The sequence below is a fragment of the Clavelina lepadiformis genome, chromosome 6 (genome assembly GCF_947623445.1).
Source record: "Clavelina lepadiformis chromosome 6, kaClaLepa1.1, whole genome shotgun sequence".
NCBI classification, from domain to species: Eukaryota; Metazoa; Chordata; class Ascidiacea; order Aplousobranchia; family Clavelinidae; genus Clavelina; species Clavelina lepadiformis.
Genome location: NC_135245.1, coordinates 3,628,719 through 3,649,525, shown reverse-complemented (window position 1 = coordinate 3,649,525; position 20,807 = coordinate 3,628,719). Strand labels below are relative to the sequence as shown.

The window sequence follows — 20,807 nt, the reverse complement described above, 5'->3', positions numbered from 1 at the left end:
GACTCTGGACCTGGAAACAATCGTCTGATTCTTCTTGGCAGCAGGGATCTGCTAGACGGTTTGGCCAGAGCGAAATTGTGGCTAGCTGATGGAACGTTCAAGGTTGTACCGTCTTTGTTCTTTCAACTGTACACAGCACATTTTGAACTTGTTCCCGGTCTTATTCCTGCAGCAGTTTACTGCCTCGTTCAAAATAAAACGCGAGCAACGTACGATCGCATCCTTGATGCAATTAAAACAATGATCCCCACTGCTGTACAAGGCACTGAAACTGCGCGTGCAAAACACAGTTGACCGTTATCTGTCAAGCGAGATTTTAGTCTATCTTCGTGCAGTTGCTTACATTTCCCATGCATAACATTGCTGTAAATTGTAAATGTAAAAAAATATTGTAAATGTGTGATTAAATGTCGCGTGATTAAATGTCCTAGTGATTATGTGTCGCGTGATTAAATGTCCTAGTGATTATGTGTCGCGTGATAAAATGTCGCGTGATTAAATGTCCTAGTGATTATGTGTCGGTGATTAAGCGTCGCGTGATTAATTGTCGCGTGATTAAGTGTCACCAAACCTACAAAAATACCTAAATAAAAAGCAATTTTGAAATAGCCTAACAATCACTAGGAAAGGGCGCAGACTAGAATAAATATTTGCCGTGGAAACACCTACATCAATTAACAAAAGCGTAAAATCGCAGCAGAAGATCACGATTAAGAAGCAGAGGTTGCGCACAATAAGGCTTCAGGCTGAGATTAAAATAACGCCTGAATTTCGTAATAATCCACAACCTCAATTCCATCCATCATGAGACAAGACAAGTCAATCAGTCATTATATCCGCTGGCAGTTGTGGTGAACACCATGAGAAGAACTAAACCGTCTTTACACTATGTGGCTGGGATTGAGAACATTGGTTCAGGAAAGTTTTAGTTCAACTGCAGAACCTGTCAGAAGCCACGTCATGCCACGGTTTGGTGACACTTAATCACCGACACATAATCACTAGGACATTTAATCACGCGACTCTTAATCACGCGACACATAATCACTAGGACATTTAATCACGCGACACATAATCACTAGGACATTTAATCACGCGACATTTAATCACACATTTACAGTATCGGCTACCGTACACACTGGGTAACAATGTCATGCATGGGAAATGTAAGCAACTGCACGAAGATAAACTAAAATCTCGCTTGACAGATAACGGTCAACTGTGTCAACACGATAACTGTCATCGTGTTGGTGATATTTCTGGCTAAATAACAAAGAGTTTCTAGCTGGTGGAAGTCAACTTTAAACCAATGTTTTCTGAATTTGACGGTTTAATTTAAATTATCATTAGAATTGTCGCGATACCCATCTATGCGTATATGTGGTGTACTTCGCTTTTGCAAAACTTTGTTTTAAGAAAGGTAATAGGTAAAAAGTTTTTTCTTCACGTCAGAACCGTTTTGATGGTACTTTGATCAAGAGCTTCCGTGACAATAGAATAATGTTACATATTACATAGGTTATACGTAGCAATGCAAAATGACATGTTATTTCCTGATTGGCTAATGTGTTTCTATAAAAACTAAGGTTTGGTTAAAATCTCCTCTTCTTGTCTCTACACATAATATCAGTTTTACCTTCTGGACTGTTCATTACTGAATTGGAGTTATAGTTTTGTTTAAATGTGAAAAGATGATGAAAATGTTTCTAATGTGATACAACTTATTTCGGACAATATAACAATTAGAATTTATGAAGCTGGTGTTGATTTAAAGAAACATTATAGAGAAAGCCGGCGCAACGGAGTCAAAGACAATTGTCGGGGAGTTCTAAAAGAAAGACTAATAGCCTCTGGCTTTAGGCCAACCTTAAAAGCAATCCACATCGCCATCCCCACAGAGAGATGCACACGAGCTTGAATTACTGAATTTTCCTCACGCTTTTCCGACATTCGTTCTCTACAAAATAAATTCAGGCTATTCAGTACTCCTTTTGATGTGGACGCCAATACCATTCCCGAAAAATTTCAAATGGACCTTATTCAAGTGTGAATACATATATTTTGCTCTTTTTGTGATTGGTATGATTGAGATTGCAGCAATGTAGCGTAATATACTGAAGTGAGTGTGAATTATAGTATTAATGAAAGTTCCGGCCCGCCAAAGAGTTGTACACTCGACATTTGGCCTGTGACTAGCAAAAGGTTGCCGACCCCTGCTATAGACAAAGGCGCTGTCCAAGTGCTGTCGCATCCAAGTGATTATGTGTCGCGTGATTAAATGTCGCGTGATTAAGTATCCAAATCGCGTGATTAAATGTCCAAGTGATTATGTGTCGCGTGATTAAATGTCCTAGTGATTATGTGTCGGTGATTAAGTGTCGCGTGATTAAGTGTCGCGTGATTAAGTGTCGGTACACCCATGCCACCTGTAAGGACGCCGCTTGTTACAACAGCGAACAGAATTGCTTCTAAGCAACAAATTTATCCTCATTGTCGTTTTATAAGCGAACGTCTGTTGCAATGTTTGACTTTATGGTTGCTTTTAGTTTTGAGTTATCTGTTAAAAAATTCAAAATCATCGTTTCAGCGACAAGCAGAGCAAAGCATCTAATTGATAAACCATATTCGGCGTATTTTGCATAAATTCTTGGTCTATGACACAGCACATTCTAATAACTTCATTCTAATAAATAAATTCTAATAATAATAACATAACTTTGATGTGCCTTGTTGGACACTTTCTACGCCACTGATACCGTTGATTCCATAAACAACAAATTAATCCCAATTGTCGCTCACATAAACAAACGTCTTCAAACTCTGATCCAGTATAACACGTTCTTTTAATATTAAAATATTTCTATACACAGCATACCGAGAAGTTCAATAAATGAAAACACTTTTCAGTTGAGATTTTTTCAAAACCTATCAAACGCATGATTTTTATATTTCATTTCAACAACATGAACAAACCCCCTTTTTTTCAACGTTTCAGCTCAGATTGAATAATTAATTGAAACTGTAGCAAGTTACAAATTTCTGGTCAATGCCAATCACTCTGCGTCTGATCATGAGTTAAAGAGGCGTCAAACCCCCAAAAATGCCATAAAATCTTTGTTTGTTTTATTATAGAGTGAATTTACTAAAAGACTGATTAGCCTACTAGAAAAATCCTCCATGGGGCTCTCTGAAATTTTGCATCTCAATTTAGTATGCTTTGAACTACCATTCCATAAAATGCCATCAAAAAAACATGATTCAAACTTTTTTTTTACAGAGGCGCAAAATAAACACTAGAATTTTTTGTTTAAAAAACCCAATTTTAGCTACTTTCATGCTAGTTTTTAGCCTAATTCTGCATGCGACCTGGGACATTGAAGCGCGCAAACTGCTAGGGTAATTCCTAGGCTTGAAAACAACACCAACAGTGCTGCCTTCTGATTGGTCTAATAAGTTTTTTAAAGCCCTACGTAGGACGTCCAACAAATTCATAAAGATCTTAGTTTTAGGGGTTTGACGCCTCCTTAAAGTCACTGCCTCAGTACTAGTCGTGTCACTGAATATCATTTGCAAGACTCGTAATTCCAAATTTCAATAGAAGAGATGAATGGTCAATCTTCAGTCAAGCGCCGAAATCCTTGCCGATGTATATACAACGCGTTGTTACATCATAAGTTCGATTTGTTACATCATGAGTTTGAATTGTTACATCATCAGTTTGATTTATTTATGTGTTTTGTGGCTTACATTTGTTCTGCACTTGTGTGTTTAAATTTGAACAATTTCCTGTGTTTCTTATATAACGTATAGTGGTTGCTTTTGTTTTTATGGAACTTCCACGTATTACTGAGTTTTGCTTTGGTCACATTTGTCACCCGCATCACGATGATGCCGCCGGCTTGTCCTGCTGATTGATAAATTCTCGCCGCTTTTCTGTTAGTTCGGTTGGTGCTGAGTGCTGGTGGTAGGACGTTTTTTGTTCTCTCCTCTTACTGTGAGTTTTTATTATAAATTAAAGCCTATTGTGTGTAGTTCGGCGTGAGAGACTAACAATTTGACTTAAAAAAGACGTAGTCATATATTACACACCAATATGTTACACATGGATGTTCATTTGTTAAATACTAAACAAGACATATCTGTAATACTAGTCTTAAATGTTTTGCGATAAACGAAATGTTTGAAAATATTTGCAGCTTCTTATTGTTAAAAGAAGAAGAAATCCATGTTCGTGCACTTATTTCATTCTGGTGGTCAGCAGTCCAAGAAGGCCTGATTTCCTTATTAGCAATTGCAATCATTAAATCAATTTAACAATAAATAGACCAATCTGCATCACATGTAACTCAAATTGCATTTTGTTCCTTAATCTTAGACATTTTTGTCAGAATCTTGTTTCATAACAGAGTTGTTGAACAAGTAAATCAAATGTGCTCCCACAAATTTGTATTTTTTTTATCTAAAACTGCCGATAGGTTTGGTGTGGTACAAAACTAAGCCAGCAAAATATTCAGTAAAAGACTATTTCTTCATGCAGCTTTCAATCATATAGCTCAATTTCACTTTGAACTGTATTTAAAATGTGCCTACTTATACAATTTATACCATTTCATCAAGAATCAAGATTCTGTGTCGTCATTGTATTTATATAAGACAAATAATTGATAAATTTGTAGTTTTAATTTGCACTTTCAGTCATGCTACCCCCAAAACCTATGTTGAAGAACGACACGACATCATTTTTTGACATAAGCGCAGCTACTTTTCAATCGTAAGCGAACAGTTTACAAGTGCTAATGACTTTGGTTTGATTGTTTGCAGAATAATCTTACACCCGCCGCAAATCCTTTGGTTCCAATTTAAGTCCATCATTAAAAACGGAAGATATTCTAAAAAATACAATATTCAATAATCTCTTCTCTGTCGAGGAGGCAAACAGAGCATTAAAAAGGTACGTATGTCTTCAAAGCACATTTTTTCACATGTTTTCTGCACCATGTACAGCATTTAATGTTTACATATTGTCGACCTGGTAGCGAAACATTGGACTTTTCCCAGTTGAGCATAAATATTCTGAAAAAAGACGTTATGATATGTGCTGAGTCAGTCATTATTGTTTTGTTGATAGATGCTACAAGATGTGATGAAGAGAGGATATTAAAGCTGAGGACATCTATAGTATGTAAATGCAGTAGAAGATATCATCTATCTTTCTATACTGCTGCCCAAATTTTTTCCTTTTCATGTGTTTGCTGCTTGAAATTTATGCTGCAATAAATGAACACGGACCAGTATAGCCCGGAATGTTCTCAGTCAAATGGAACCAGACGAATGCAGTTAAGCCCGTTCGTGTCATTCGTCCTTTACGCTATTAAGTTATTGAAATGTATGAACCAGAGCAAATTTTACTTGAATAAACTTGGAAAAACATCAATTTCAATTGTAGCCTAAACACAGCGCTGTTGCAGCCTGTGACAAAATTAAACACATATAAAGTATGTTTTATGTTATGTAAAATAGTTATGTAACTCATTCAGGTGAGAGCATTTTCACAATATACCACCAGTTTCTATTGCAATTTTTTTCTGTTAGTTGATTATTTTGATTAACAGTAACTTTTTGGCAAAATCGCCACAAACGGACGTACCTTGGCTGACTTCGGCTTCTGTTCAATGGACAGTTTGTCACATTTCGGGCAATTTGACATAAAAAAAACAAAATTAAAATCTTTTGATAATTGGAACCCGCACGAAGGCAAGCTTACGTATCTCAGCACCTGAGCATGATGTAAATACCTCTGCATTATCATGGTAGGTTATTTCCCAAATATAATTCTTACTGCTGTTACTTGGCTTGTCACATGCTTATTTGGGATTCCTCCATTGTCCAAAAAGTAGGTACTTTCCCTATCTCTAAGACTCGTACGGAAACTAGGTGCTTTCCCTGTCTTTAGGACTTGTCCGGAAGCTAGGTGCTTTCCATATCTTGAGGACTTGTTAGAAGGTGTTCAAGAAATACAAAGCCATGTTTTTAATGGGAGCTCAAAATGATGTGTAATGGCGCTTCCGTTTAATTGATTTTCCTCCGTTTAAAAGTCCTGAGTTCGAATCCCAACTCTGCTACTATGTTTGATTCTTTTCGCTTCTGACTAAACCGGAATAAAATACAGTACCGCAGATGGCAGATTCTTCACAACAGTCCACATAGCTGTCACATACAGTTCCCACCCCAGGTTGCACGAGTTTCGGGTTCAAATCCCTTGTCCAGCGCTTGTCCTCTTTTCTTCAGGTTCAACGACATAAAGCGACAAGACTCCGAAGGTCATAATGTGCGACAGAAGTCAATTAAGTAGAAACTTACTCACATTCTTATAAAACTGGTTTAGTATAGTAAACACTAGCAAGGTCAAAAGATACAGATCTCGCTGGTGAACGTGAGTTTGGCGTAGAACAACACTGGCGCAGAGAAAACGTCAGCGACCAGCAAACCAAAGGTTCCCGGTTCAAACTCCTGCCCCTGCAAAACCAGTCGTACGTTGAAGCGTAAAAATTTTCTTATCAATTTGAACAATAGGCTTCTTTGAAAAGAAAACATTTGATGGTTATATATGTTTTTAACTTTTCTGGCGAATACCGTTGCATAGCTAGAGCACAACGGAAATTCATTTGGTGCAATAGATCTCGGGTTCGAAACCCTACATTTTCCCTTTCCTTTTTCAAGAATCTACATCTGATGCATGATTAAATACGTTAATTTATCGTTGTTTGCTGTTGCCACTTCGTAGCTCGCGTCCTTCGACACTGCACTCGGTGCGACAGGTTCCCGGTTCGATCCCCGGCCGTAAGCCATTCTAGCCGAATTCACGGCCATAAGCCGCTTTAACTTAATCCGCGGCCCTAAGCCACCTTTAACCCAATTCAAGGCCATAAGCCACTCTAAAACAGTCCATGGCCTTAAGCCGCTCTTTGTCCTATCCCTGGGCCATGGGTCACTCTAAAACCTTTAAACCCTACCCCACCTCCTAATCCCTTCTCTAACCCCAAACCCACATGTTAGTTAACGGCCTTAAGCCACCTAACAATGTCTGGAACTGAGGCGCCGGTCGGGGATGCGGGTGAAGTGACAACATTAGTGGAATATGTTTTTTATTTGGTCAGTGATTTCGAAAGATATATATTTAAAATTTGCAGCAAAACAAAAGGGTAGTTTAGCTCGGTTGTAAAATCTTCGCTCTCCAGCATGAAGTTTGCGGGTTCGATTCCCGGCCGTGCAGCAGATGCAAAGAAAAACTTTTGTGGTGGAAAGCTGATCATCAGCGCCCCTATTTGCTAAAACACTTCATTAATCATAACCCACTAGAGGGCATAGATGCAAGATTTTCCCGCTCGATGAGAAGCAAGCCAAGCAGGATACGTGTGACGAAATATCGACGTTGGACTTCATCACGCATCCGATGTCCAGCAGCAGGGTTATTGAGTGGATGCAGACATGAGAAGGAAGTGTGAGAACCTTAAATTTAATTTGAAGCAGAATTAAAAATCGAATTAAAAAGCCGTAGATTGCAGAATCATGTAAATATATTGTATGATATTTTAACTGTAGAAAATTGTGTTCAAATTTCAGTTTTCAGTCAAATTTCCTGACACTAATACTGCAACAATGGTATAACAAGTTTCCGCCAAAATAGGCCGCATTAAAATTAATTGACAATTTTTGTATTAAATCACGCTGTAATTAAAGTCACCGATTTTTTAAATAGACAGCAGATTGATTAAAACACGTCAAAGTGATCCGGTCCCGACCAATCAAATACAATATTCATGACAGGAACCAACACGTCAATATAACGGGAATAGCCAGTTCAACTGACAATTGTGACGTCATAATGACAGACAATTACGCGCGCACCAATAGATGAATAGCGTTGATGATTTCAAACTTTGACAAGGTGGTAAGTTAGTTGTAGGCTTACTTAATTAAATTACATAATTACCACGAAAACAATTTTACTCACCGGTATGAAGTCAGTTTCAAGGCACCCCAAATAATACGAACCTTAACCCGGGTGTTATCGTCTAAAATTTCCCAATTAACATCCAAATTTTATGCATGTTCACCAGATGTATCTGCCATGTGCAAATAACATACCAGTTTTAGGTACAAATTTAGATGCTAAATATATAATACAACCAACAGCAATTGCCAAAATAACGAAACCTATAATGACGTAATGTATAATTGTAACCAAACTTTTTCTCAGCCAGGAAACTTCCCGCTTTATAGCTAGTCACTTATCTCTTTTTGCTTTAATAACTTTTAATCGCATATCTTAGATAAAAACAACCATTTTTTCACTACAAAGTTAAAACGTAGACTGCCTTCAACACTCGCCCAGCCGAGCGCAACACCACACCCAAAACAAATTCCACGCAATCAGAGAATCAACGTGGGACGTTAAACACCAACTAGGCCCTAGGGGTCGCGATGTGAGACGTCACAAAAGATCGACTAAAAACACGTGTACAAATAGATAAGTAAAATACAGCATCACGTGAGCAAACCTAAAACCTGACAAGCATGCATACAAAAGACACAACACGAATAAAAATAAGAGCTGACCCACACATTTGACTAAATTAAAATATAACAGTGGTGCAAAAAAACAATACGATGGCTATAAAACGGGTGCATAAAAATAATCCCGTGACATAATGATGACCTCTAATGTAACCAGATGTGGTTGCAGGCATGGCAACAAATGGTTGGTTCCAATTTACAACCAAACTTGTTGAGGTATGGTCATTTATTTCCACACCAGTACGTTTGACAAAAGCTGATAAAATGGAAGTTATAAGACTAACAATGATGCGTGAAAATAAAAATTCAAGCAAATTTTCATTACAATTCACAAACCTTCTAGGCAAGGCCGGATAATGAAGCTCCTAAATCATCTTGTAGATAAATTTTATGCAAAATAACGAACCTTAGTTCTATCAACACAGCATTTTAACAACAACGTTTAAAACAAATAGGTCGAAACTAAACCTACCGGTAACAACGTTGCTATCTTCACTGTATAGGCCTATGTCCAAGCTATCAGTATCACCCATGCCCTTCCATGCTGTTATTATGACATTATGACATCATAATCAATGTCTGATTGAAGGTTGTTGATATGTTTTGTCAATGTCTTTCATTCTTTTAATTTTGCTTTCGCCTCCATTGGTTGGAGTAAGATAATTGATTTTATGTTGATCTGCTTCATGAAGGTGATGATGGGTCAGTGGACATGCTAGAAACTTCCACTAGAATGTTTTATCTATTACAGATTTCATCATTGCTGGGAGGGTTTCCAACCGAAATTTAAGAATTATTCAAATCAAAAGTAGCTTGGTCAAGTTAAAGACATAACTTTCAATTCCAAATGTTACCACAACGACTACAACAAAAAATGAAAGAGCATAAATTCAAGCAAAAAACAATATATCATAGTTTTATGTTGTACAAGGCCACAACACAGCAATTCAAATATTTATCAAATATTGCACAATGTTGTCCGTTAATTGAGAATATTTCTGGTTATTTAAATGTAGTTTCTGCGATGGCCTCTCAAGAATAACAGTGGCTGGTATAAAATATAGGGATGGGCCCGTATACGAACCCAAACCCGAATAGATTCGCCGAATATCGCCTTTATGGAAAATTCGGGCGAACACGAATACCAACAATGGCGAATCCGAATACAGTATTACTTATAAATTTACTGACTTGTGATAAAAATGATGATCTAGTTTCCCGACAAAGTTAAACTAGAGTCAGCAGTACTTACAATGAAGGTCGTTTTCCTAACGAATTTGCTTTTTCAATCGTTTTTTAAACATTATTTTTCAAAGGAAAGCGATTTGTTTTTCCATTACATCATGTTACAAGCAAGACTTGACAACTTTTGGATGAAATTTTATTGTTTGGTTCTAACACGAATAGATTCGGGATTCGTTCGTGTCATCCTTCATAATATTCGGGTTTGCACGAACCCGAATAATCTTCCTCACGGCACATCCCTTATAAAATATGATTTGCCCTCAATAGATTATTTACAAAAGGCAAGTGAGCAATATATAGATCACACATTACATGAGATATTTAATGGGGAAAGCTCACTTCAATTAAAACGTGTAACGTTACCTGATTACAGTGTTAGCATGGTACGTGATAGCCTAAGTCAACAAAACGAGCACGACCGGTGGTGCCAATTTCCTTCAGAAACAGATATTTGACATGATTAATTCGTTAAGTCACTCAAGACAAAAAGTAAGTCAAAAACTCATGGCAGAACGTTTCGTTTGGCCTAAAATAATGGTTGAAATAAGAGACATGTGCAGAAAATGCATTCCTTGTCAGCAGACAAAAGTGCATAGACATATTGTTGCACCATTGAAAACATTTAAACACCTGGATCAACGGTTCCCACATCTTATTGATAATAGGCCTAATGGTACGAAGTATTTTGGTCAAATTGGTAAAGATGAAATTTTTTATAAAAGTGTCAAGTATATAGAAAATTATACACCAGGCAAGGTCATGCATATTATGTCTTCGATAGTTATACACTCTCTATGTGTCATGAAAATGTGCAAAAGATTCTACCCGTTCTTATTAATGCCCAAGCTCCTTACTCTGAAATCGACTTTTCTAACTTTGTTCTCTTATTTCCCTCTGGTGGTTATGATTTTGATAACTTATCGGGTATTTTGCAAGCTGTCAGTCAAACTCGTCTCATGCATGACCAATTATATCATTTAATTGTAAGTAGAACGGATCCAGAAAATACAGCAGATATGTTATACCTGCAACAAAATATAGACAACACATAATTTTCACTTGATGGGTTTTCAAGTTAACATTGCCTAAGTTTGTATCTATTATTCATACCAAAACATATGCTCTTCGTAACAGATCTGTCATAGTACATGCTAGCAACTTTCACTCAAATAACGATAACCAAAATGTGTCTGAACAAAGAGATAATGAAGCTCGTCAACACCTAAACCCTAAGCATTCATAAATGTCATCATTGTACTGCTTTGTAACCTAATATTCTTCATAACTCTAAGAATACATGTTACCACATAATTGCAAATGTAATGCCAGTATGGATTGTATTAGGCTATACTATATTTTAACGCTTGTTGTCAGTTGACTTATACAAACTGTATTATATCGATTACTGTTATCACTACCTTCGTGTCAATTATTGCCTATGGCGAATTTCTTTTTATGTTGATCATAAAATTGCTTTCATTACATTTAAGCAATTATCTTGCGGAGAGGTTGTGTGATAATAAAGGGGTATTATAGGTGTACAAATCGAATAAATAAAGAATTCTTAAATTCAGACGTTTTACGAAACATGACATCTATGATAGATAACATTCTATACCGATAACTTTCTGTTTTCCGTTTTAAGTCGTGACATAAACATCGCGCCTGCCTATCTTGCGTGAGTTATGCACAGCTGGTCAATGCATTCATTCTACTAAAATCAACCCTATAACATGGACGTCTTTATGCTGATGCTGTGGTAATGTTTTTTTTTTTAAATGTAATTGTTCAATATAGTATCAGTATATTCAATATAATCAGTATATTCAGTTTTCATTCCTATGTAACGAATGTTGAACTCTATTTGAATAAGTTCAGTGTTAAGATAGACAACTTTATTGCCATCTTCACAAGGTAACAAGGAGTTTGGTCTTATAATGTAGCAGGGGAAAACAAGTCATTATAATATTGACCACTGCTAATTGAAGCTAGTCATCAGACAATAAGCCGTCAAGATGAAAAATTAAATCTGTGGGTGAGAAAAGTACACAACGACCTCATGAGATTCATATATCATCCGCAATAAACATTTCAACAATTAAGTACTTATTGTAGTGAAGTGGTTCAATCTCTCAAGTTCGGGAGCCATATATCCATTTTCCATTACAGTTTGATGAACTTATAAAACTCTGTTTTACACAACGCCATAATTAGCGTTATTTAGGCAATAAAGAGCATCGGTCAGGTCGTCAGGATATCGAAAGGGTTACGTAAAGTTCTTACAGTTTCAGTACTGCGCCGCCTATATGCTTATAACGTTTATTTAATAGCTGGCTTGTACATCATATGCCAACGTGATAAATGCCAACGCGGTAAATGCCAACGTGGTACTGGCCGGCGTGGTACTAGCCGACGTGGTAAAGGAAAAATGGAGCTCATGCTGCATATATAACAAACCACAACATTTACACACTTGACTGAACACCAGCTGATTTCACAACAACAATAAAGAATTTTTGCAAACGGCCGCGGTGACAGGCGTGGAATCAGCTGGTTTTGCAATTTCTTTCCTTGCGTTGCTTATTTACAGCACCATAGCGCTGGTCGGTATCAAAGTCCGTTAGAGCTGGCTTCAAAACAATATCTGATTAATGAAGTCTTTCTAGTTATGGATAACGTTGGTCCTATTTGCTTAACTCGGTAATCTGTGCGTCAGCATTTAGGTTAAGTTTATGATCACCACCTGTTCTGTATTTAATGGTCTGTTAGGCCTATATTGGTACAAATACATTCTAAGACAGTTCAAAAGTTCTTAGGCCTAGTCCTTTAGTACAGAAAATGGTGCAAAAAGTGAGCAGATTACAGGAAATTATTTTTGTGAAAAGATGCTTCAAAAAAGTGAATGCATTTTAATCCTACACCATTCTAAACGTTGTAAATCCAAATTTTTACACAATAATAGGCCAACAAACTTCACTGTGTTAAGTTACTTAAAAGTTTCCAGTTTTGGCAGGAAGCTACATGCTGTGCACATGCACGTTATGCTTGCCCTGCTGTAAATTAAATGATTTTTTACTATTTTTGAACTAACCAATTGATTTTTTAAACAAACAAGTTTAGTTGATTTTTACAAGTTGTGTCATTGTTGTATTGTTTATAAAATAGGCTTTGCAGTTAAACACAATAGGTTTGTTTTGCAAGCTTGATAAGCAGTTTTAAAAAAATGTTAGTTAATTGTATAAAACTTGCCTGTTTATTTACCATTTTATATGTTGTATTTGCGTCTCTGGTTTGGTATGCACCACATGCTGTTCCTAGAAACGAATGGAAAAAATCATATCCTCCATATGCCGGTGATAAACCAGATAACATATTATGGTTTGTCCAGGTAAGCTGCATATACTGTAATGTTTTCTTTGTATTCAATGAAATTGTTTGTTGCGTAATGTTACGTGGTAGCTTTCAAACAGAAAATCTGCCAACTTTTGTAGATGTGTGATTTGGTTGCTTCAATGTGAAAATCTTTTAAGCTTCCAAATAGTAAGCATTGGTTTGTTTGTTGTTAGGTGTCAGATATACACATAAGCAAGTTTTTGGATCCAAAGCGAGGGCCCGACTTTGCAAAATTTTGCTCGGAAACCCTTGGCACTATTCATCCAGAACTTGTTTTAGTTACTGGAGATTTAACGGATGCAAAAGAAAAAGATCGCATTGGATCACAGCAGTATTTGAAAGAATGGGAAACATATAACAAGATATTACGAGAAACTAATGTTACGCAGATGTTTCCTTGGTTGGACATTAGAGGAAACCATGGCAAGTTATATTTTAATCTCACTAACGACAACTTCAAGATTGTGTATGATACCGATAGTAACTGGTAGGAGCATTTAATAAAAACCTTCTTTATTGAAAAATGCCAAATTTCTTTTTCAGACGCTTTCGACGTCATGTCAAGAAAAGATCCAGACAATTATTACATGAAATATTCTGGTGACAAAGGTACTTTGTCCAGCTCGACGTACATTGTTAAAAAGTCATTCGGAAAATATTCTTTCATAGCTGTTGATGCCACAATGACACCAGGACCTCGGAGACCATTTAACTTTATTGGTTTGTTTCTACGAATAAGTATGAAGAGTTTTGTGAATAATGTCTTTGGCTAAATTTTTCTTTTTTGCAAGTACTGCTTGTTTCAGACAATTGCGAAAAAAATTTAAATAAACTCTTTGATTTAGGACATGTGTCTCGAGAAAACCTTGATAAACTGTATCAACAAGGCAAGTCAAGTGTTCATCACAATTTGACTGTCTGGTTTAGTCACTACCCTACATCATTAGTGTCCTCGGCCTCAGCCATCGGTCTTAACAGCCTGCTAGGACAATTTGGTGACGTCTACTTAAGTGGCCATTTGCATGATTTTCAAGGCCTGGCACCTAAAATGTATGCAATGCACTCAAATGGTATGTTTACCTTATTCAGTGCTATCAAAAAGATAATGGTCTAGGAAACATTATAACCTATTAACATATAGTTCTAACAAGTTGCTGTTACCAAGCTATTTATTAAAACTTAAATTTTTGCTTCACCATATAACGTATATATGTATAAACGTGGGCCGTCAGTACTATGAAAGTACTGTCAGTAACGGTAAATGACGGCCCACGTTGCCCACGGTATTGTGGTACTACCCAACTCTATATATATATATATATATATATATTTACATGAAGTTTTTCAGCTGAAGAAAAGTTCATATTCAAAGAAATGTATGAATAAATGTATGTATGGCTGTATGTACATTCCAGTCGAGACATAATTTACTAATGAAAAGGATTGATCCTGGTATTGCTTTGAGCTAACAGCTTTTGTCTAAACAACTAGTAGTAAAAATATCTTGCAGAATATGTATCATTTTGGAAATGTAAAAAATCATCAATTGTCTATTTGTTAAGGTTTTTTGGAGCTTGAACTGGCTGATTGGATGGGAAATAGAAAATTTCGTGTTGTGGCAATCGACCATGATTTGCTTTCATTTACTGATGTGACATTTGATAGTTGGCCGGTTATTGTTGTCACAAATCCGAAACCAGCTAAATTTATGACGCCAAAGCATGAACCAATTGAAAGAATGAGGAGTTCTACCCACATTAGGCATATAAATTTATTTTGAAAATAAATCAATTAACAGTATGTTACTTACGAGTTAAAGTTACTTAGATTTTTTTATTAAATGGTTTGCATTCTTATTTTAAAGGTTTCTTCTATTCTCAAGTGTAAAAATATTCGTTGATGATGTATCTGTCACAATTGATGGACTTAATATAGGTCCAATCAAGCAGATCAAGGGTCCTCTGTGGACGTGCAAGTACGATATGAACTTAAGACACTATTATGCCTTAGTACACAATGGTATCCATGATGGGTCGATAGCTTAGCAATAGCATTTTTCTAAAATTTGCAGATGGGACCCAAAACTTTATTCAAAGGGCATGCACAAGCTAGTTGTGTCGGTGTTGAAGAAGAATGGTGAAAGTGTTTCACAAACATCACATTTCAGTCTTGATGATGAATGGTCAACAGATTTCACCCTGTCTGGCAGAATCGCAATTCTTACTAATTTCTGTGCAACGGCAAGTGCAAAAACTATAGCAAGCGCAATACCTTTCGTATTTTCAAGTATAAGCACTGTATATTATATATGTAGTAATTTGGAACGCCAATGTATTTAAAAAATGTCTCAGTAACTTTTGGTAATGTACATTTAAACAGGTGTTAACTTTTCAGTGTTTAAATTCATACTTTTTGTTACTGTGTTGTTACTATATTATCACATATTATAGAGCCAAATGCTTTTCCTATACGTCACCCTGTCAACTCTGACCATTTTGGCTGTGTTGAAACGTTATGGGGTTGGATTGGCTTCTGACTGTCAAATGCTGCGCAACTGGTTGTTTAAAGTTCAGCTTCTAGTCTCCGACAACTTGACGTTTTACGTCATTTTCTTGTTTGTACTGAACCTTCTTGTAGGTATGTCAGTTTGCCCACTGATAACTTACTATATTAATGTGCATATTTCAATATATGCATAATACAGTATGCTGTGTAATGCACAGTATACACAATGTGTATATGCCATACAATGGCATTTCCTTCCAATATTTTGGAAGATAAAGTGCGTTTTGTCCCAAAGTTGTTCTGCGTTAATTTACTTTCAAACAATTGGTATTTTTTGATTATTTCTTTTGTGTAGTGACAGATAACAAAGGCAGGCATATACCGTAGGTGCAGGTGCGTTTGCTCATTGCCCAATCTTTGTCACCTTCTTCCCCCAATATTTTAAGTCTCCTGTGCCTCTGAATTGCCACATTTGTACCCGGTTACTGTCGCGGTGGCTTATTTCCCATTGTTAGTGTAGAAACTTCATCTACTGAACACCTACAACTTTACGATGATTTTTATAATTTATTACGTGTGTTACAGGGCCCCTGTTTGTAGGAGAGCTACTAACCGGAAAAATCGGTGTTTGTTTTACCAATGGCTTGCTTATTAATGGTAAACTTTACAGCGAATACACACTTTTTGTGTATGGCACTATTACAGTAAGTGAATAAGAACAAATTAGTGGAATATTTTACAAAACTTGTCACTTTCCCTAATTGCAGTGACCTTGTATTTGCAGATACTTTTGTTCTACCTACCTGATATATTGTACCTTGCCTACTGTGCTGACCTTTGCTGGAGACAACAAATTAGTTTTCTGGACAGCATACGTCCCTTAAACAAGAAAACTATTATTCACCTACTTTTCTTATTGCACCTTATCCTCCACTATGTCTGGTGCCGCGAGTTATCAAAAGCTTATGGATGGGTGGCTTGCTTGCTTTCACCATCACGCCTTTGGTGGGTGGTATCTGTGGTGCTGCTTCTGGTAAGAACATGGTGGATTAAACCACAATCGTCGCGAAGAGGTTCCTGAGCTTGATTACATCTCTCCAAATTCTATTGTGCGAAAATGAGAGGTTTTTACGCATTTATTAAAGTCAAAATCTTGATCGTTGTTCAATAATTGCTAAACATTATCAAATACGGTAAAATTTACGTCGTCTTTTTTTTTTCTTTAATATCAGCTGACCTTTTAATGTACACTTATCATGTAAAATGTACAGTGTTATGTGACTTAAATACGGCAGATACTGTGAGAACGAAGTCGTGTTTATGTGCTCTATCAGAGATAGCCAGCAGCATAAGTCAATAATTCTCCAGACGAGAAAATCATGTGAGGTAAAGCAAGACAGTGATGCTGTTAGACTTCATCCTCATTCAGTAGCATATTCGGAATACCATTGGAGATGGGAAACTTTCGGCCAGATTGGGGGCAAACTAAATTTCCCTTGATCACGTCTATTTCCAATAAAGCATGATGTGCTTTGTGCAAGAAGTCTTCATCGTTTTCATATTCATCCGCCACTTCCTCGGGAATGAGGTCAGCCTTTCCAAGCTGGAATTTTACGTACATTGTTTAACTGCTTATAAATTCATTATTTCCTTGAACTTTCTATGAAACATTAGCAGTCAGGTTACAATGTGAAACAGTGTTCGTCAACCAGTCAACCTGCTGTAATATCATAGCAATTGCCAAATCAAACACTTGATATACTTAAAGGGACTAAAAAAGCGGATTTTAGCTACTATTACTTTGTGATACATTTTGGCTGCATGAATTAATTATAAGACGGGCATGCCAATACTGTATAATAAATCTTCTTTTGTGATTGATACCCATGAAATTTGTGTTTCTTATCAAGTGAATTGGTATTTTTTGAATCATTAGGTTGCATTTTATCAACAGCTTACAAATCAGAGCTGCAGTTGAGAAACACTGATTTACAAGACTATTTCTACCTTTTCCATGGCATTCACAAGAGCAGACCATTCTATTCTCGGTATCATCTTTGCAATAAATTCTGGGTTAAAATCAATTTCTTTCTCATTTGTTTCTGTCGCCTGTAGTAAGAAATAAAAATCTTAAAAATTCGCTGTTGGGCATATACCTAATGCTCTACTTATTGCAATTATCGTTTTATAAAACCCATATTATGCTAGACTTACCTCCAAGATAAGTGGGTATCCATTTGTGACACCTTTGACATGGGAAGTGAGCATATTGTGCGTCATTAGTCTCATTTTTAAGAAGCGTGTTACTCTCATCAATTTGAAAATTTGCAAATCAGATGTTTAGTTAATTTTGCATTTGTGGAAAAATCTATAAAACAATACAAATCATCAGGTTTTTATTTGGTATTTGATTCCTAAAACAAGTGCTGCAGTTTGCACTGCGACGACAAAAGCATTTAGTTTTGCATCATAGCAATCAAAGACATTTTCAAGCTGACAGGAAGAATTGCAATTTGCAACAAACTTCAAACAGTGAGTAAATGCTCTTAGGCAGCTTTGAAACTGTCCCATGGAGCAAGGCAGTTCTTGATGTCGAAGAGAACAATACTTTTTTTCCAGATACATGACAAAATAATTTTCAAACTGGCCGCCTCTTAAAACTTTTTTTGTCCTCAAGGTTTTTTCCAATGTGCTTACAGCAGCCCAGCATGTATGTTTAAGATCCAGTAAAATGGCGGGATTCGTATAGCACACAACTATTGAACACACTGGGGTATTAGTCCTCATGATATGGATGTATGCTTTGTCGTTTACATTAACAACAGTAATTTCATCAACAAGACCCTTATAATGCTCAATAATGACATCAAGATGGCTGACCGTCTTCGCTTTGGTGATACGTGTTAAGGTATCCATGGCTTGCATACCTATTCTATCGATAACCAAAATATTACACTTTTTGAAATACATTTTAAAAGTTTCACCAATTATTTTTTGGTTAAATAGAACAGAAATTTCAGACTTTACGGCGCGTTGGATGAAATCTTTTATTTTGTTGTTAAAGAAGGATTCCAAATCCTTGTGGTTTGGAATCTTTCCAGGAATGCATTTAACAAGATCTTCAATTGTGAGGGAGAGGTTCATCACAATAACATTTTTTATTTTTGGCAAAGTCATAGGTATGAAAAGTTGCTTTATGCAGTCAGGTGTGTAATGATGCAAATCTAGCAGCAAACCATCGTAGAGCATGAAATCCTTGACTACACAACCTTCTTGAAAGTGAAAGACAGGCCAATCTACTCTTCTAGCATTTGTAGACATACATTTCAAATATCCTTTTAATATAGCGATAGAAAACTCCTCTGCTTCATCCTTTTTCATCAACAAAACGGGCTTTGAGGTTGCGATGCTTATCAATATTTGTATAAGGGGTTTCATTTTATTAATGTCAATTTTTTCAACAATTGGGCAGTGGCTTTCATCATCGAGGTGGTAACAAATATCTCTCATGAAGCAGCGAAAGCATTCAGCAACCAAACAATTTGAAGTATTTATTTTTACACCTTCCTCAACTAAACAGGTGCATAGCAACGTACAATGCAAGCCAAAATCATAATGGACTTTGATATGTTCCTTTACAGTTGACAGAATCAACTTTAGAATCTCATCGTCAGTATTCTTTAACAGGCAATCAACGAGAAGTGATGATGAACTTCCAACCTGAACTTCACCCGTATCGTTGTTGCCAATAAGCTTAGTTCGAGCATTTGGACCAATGCAAGATTGCAGGGTTGTGTGCATTTGATAGAGTTTTTCTAACGTTGAGCGGTAATTAAGTGGTTTATACACAATGCTGTTTCTTTCTATGTTATTTGCATCGAGGTTCATTCTATGTGTTGGTTATGGAAGTTACAGTACTTCACATCAGTAAGTTACTTAGATGGTATTTTAACATTTACAAATTGATCTGCGAAATGATAATTATAAAATTTATTATCTCTGCTTGTCTTCGTACCTTGATTCAGGTTTGAAAATAAACAAAAAATGTTGTTGTACTTAAACATTACATTGGTACAACTAAACTATTCCAGATGGAACGTTAAAAATGAAGACTCATTTCAACATTTTACCTTGTGCATGCTATAGCCAAGTCATTTTTTTAAGACTCGAGTTAAGTCAAGTTATTTTGGAAGTTGACTTAAGTCAAGTCGAGTCAAATTACTAATTGGATCAAGTCAAGTTAAAATAAAATGCAAGTCAAATCATGTCATATCATTGGCTATCCCTTTAACCAATCGTTTCCTACGAAATCAAATGTCTGTAATTCAGTTGATCAACAAATTAACAACTAAGATTTAATAACTTGCGTCAAGTTACTTTCCGAGACTCGGGTCAAGTAATTAAAAAAAGTGGCTCAAGCTGACTTAAGTCAAGTCATAGACTCGAGTCATTAGAACACTGGCGCTTAATACCATAAAGAAATGAGTACAGTTTTGCTACCATTGTAATTCCCTTGGACAAGGCATAAACAACGCTTACTCCTGTTGAGTGGACCTGTTGAACCCTCGACATGGAATCATCACCAAGTTTCGGGCTGGAAATCATGGCACTTTTCAACAAGATCTCGGAGGTGCAGGACGACTTAACCTGGGATGCAAAATGATGTACTACGTGTATTTTGCAGTCTGGAATGAACACTAGCCTTAACACTAGCCTTAACACAAAGCCTCTAGGCCCTTCTTTTGGCAGTATAAAATAGACATTTTGGTGCACCAAGCACAGTCTTAAAAAATCACAAGGGTGCAGTTGCCACGCTTTCCACTACGGGCCAAAAATAAAGCTTCTAAAACTGTAGACCATCTTAGTCTGTCTCTAACAAATTTGTTTTCGCTCCAAACGTTACAGAATTGATCCTTCCCAAGTTATTGTCTGGGTGGCAAAATTGTTTCTATACTTAACAATGGAAAAAGTCGACCCACTTTGATGCTTTTTTAAATGACAAGTGTTCTGGTCAATGGATTGTGAAGATTTCGTTCATGTGAGTTGCATTTGAATTCCTTCAAACGATAAGAAAAATTTTGAAAACA

The 20,807-nt window shown here is 36.4% G+C and overlaps 3 protein-coding genes and 2 long non-coding RNA genes across 7 annotated transcripts; 2 read left to right on the top strand and 3 right to left on the bottom strand.

The window, feature by feature from the left end:
- Positions 1 to 3,950: 3,950 nt before the first annotated feature.
- On the top strand, positions 3,951 to 5,253 carry LOC143463345 (uncharacterized). Its single transcript, XR_013118296.1, has 4 exons — positions 3,951 to 3,994; positions 4,197 to 4,341; positions 4,822 to 4,951; positions 5,129 to 5,253. It is a non-coding gene; the product is annotated as an uncharacterized LOC143463345 (long non-coding RNA).
- A 1,886-nt stretch (positions 5,254 to 7,139) lies between these two features.
- LOC143462877 (uncharacterized) lies at positions 7,140 to 9,432 on the bottom strand. Of its 3 annotated transcripts, none has more exons than XR_013118220.1 (2): positions 9,050 to 9,432; positions 7,140 to 7,509 (listed from the first exon to the last, which is right to left on the bottom strand). It is a non-coding gene; the product is annotated as an uncharacterized LOC143462877 (long non-coding RNA). The 3 variants fall into 3 exon arrangements; XR_013118222.1 differs by lacking the exon at positions 9,050 to 9,432 and adding an exon at positions 8,914 to 9,011; XR_013118221.1 differs by lacking the exon at positions 9,050 to 9,432 and adding an exon at positions 8,015 to 8,886.
- A 3,559-nt stretch (positions 9,433 to 12,991) lies between these two features.
- LOC143462570 (transmembrane protein 62-like) lies at positions 12,992 to 17,027 on the top strand. Its single transcript, XM_076960790.1, has 10 exons — positions 12,992 to 13,210; positions 13,389 to 13,638; positions 13,759 to 13,935; positions 14,061 to 14,285; positions 14,778 to 14,976; positions 15,080 to 15,190; positions 15,287 to 15,455; positions 15,666 to 15,852; positions 16,306 to 16,424; positions 16,505 to 17,027. The coding sequence occupies exons 1-10, from the start codon at positions 13,046 to 13,048 to the stop codon at positions 16,799 to 16,801; spliced, it is 1,899 nt and encodes a 632-aa protein (XP_076816905.1). The 5' UTR covers positions 12,992 to 13,045; the 3' UTR covers positions 16,802 to 17,027.
- On the bottom strand, positions 16,920 to 18,108 carry LOC143462572 (multifunctional methyltransferase subunit TRM112-like protein). The gene is made up of 3 exons (XM_076960792.1): positions 17,935 to 18,108; positions 17,728 to 17,829; positions 16,920 to 17,323 (listed from the first exon to the last, which is right to left on the bottom strand). Exons 1-3 carry the CDS (start codon positions 18,031 to 18,033, stop codon positions 17,129 to 17,131), a joined length of 396 nt encoding a protein of 131 aa, XP_076816907.1. The 5' UTR covers positions 18,034 to 18,108; the 3' UTR covers positions 16,920 to 17,128.
- Positions 18,088 to 20,381, bottom strand: LOC143462571 (molecular chaperone MKKS-like). Its single transcript, XM_076960791.1, has one exon. It carries the CDS (start codon positions 19,606 to 19,608, stop codon positions 18,109 to 18,111), a length of 1,500 nt encoding a protein of 499 aa, XP_076816906.1. The 5' UTR covers positions 19,609 to 20,381; the 3' UTR covers positions 18,088 to 18,108.
- Between the last annotated feature and the right edge of the window lie 426 nt (positions 20,382 to 20,807).

Excerpts from the sequence above, each read along its gene's own strand:
- LOC143462570 (XM_076960790.1), top strand. The coding sequence starts at position 13,046 with ATGTTAGTTAATTGTATAAAACTTGCCTGTTTATTTACCATTTTATAT. Across the intron at positions 14,286-14,777 it reads GTATGCAATGCACTCAAATG|GTTTTTTGGAGCTTGAACTG; the intron begins GTATGTTTACCT and ends CTATTTGTTAAG. Across the intron at positions 14,977-15,079 it reads AGGAGTTCTACCCACATTAG|GTTTCTTCTATTCTCAAGTG; the intron begins GCATATAAATTT and ends CTTATTTTAAAG.
- LOC143462572 (XM_076960792.1), bottom strand. The coding sequence starts at position 18,033 with ATGAGAGTAACACGCTTCTTAAAAATGAGACTAATGACGCACAATATG. Across the intron at positions 17,830-17,934 it reads GATACCCACTTATCTTGGAG|GCGACAGAAACAAATGAGAA; the intron begins GTAAGTCTAGCA and ends TTCTTACTACAG. Across the intron at positions 17,324-17,727 it reads TTGTGAATGCCATGGAAAAG|CTTGGAAAGGCTGACCTCAT; the intron begins GTAGAAATAGTC and ends GTAAAATTCCAG.
- LOC143462571 (XM_076960791.1), bottom strand. The coding sequence starts at position 19,608 with ATGAACCTCGATGCAAATAACATAGAAAGAAACAGCATTGTGTATAAA.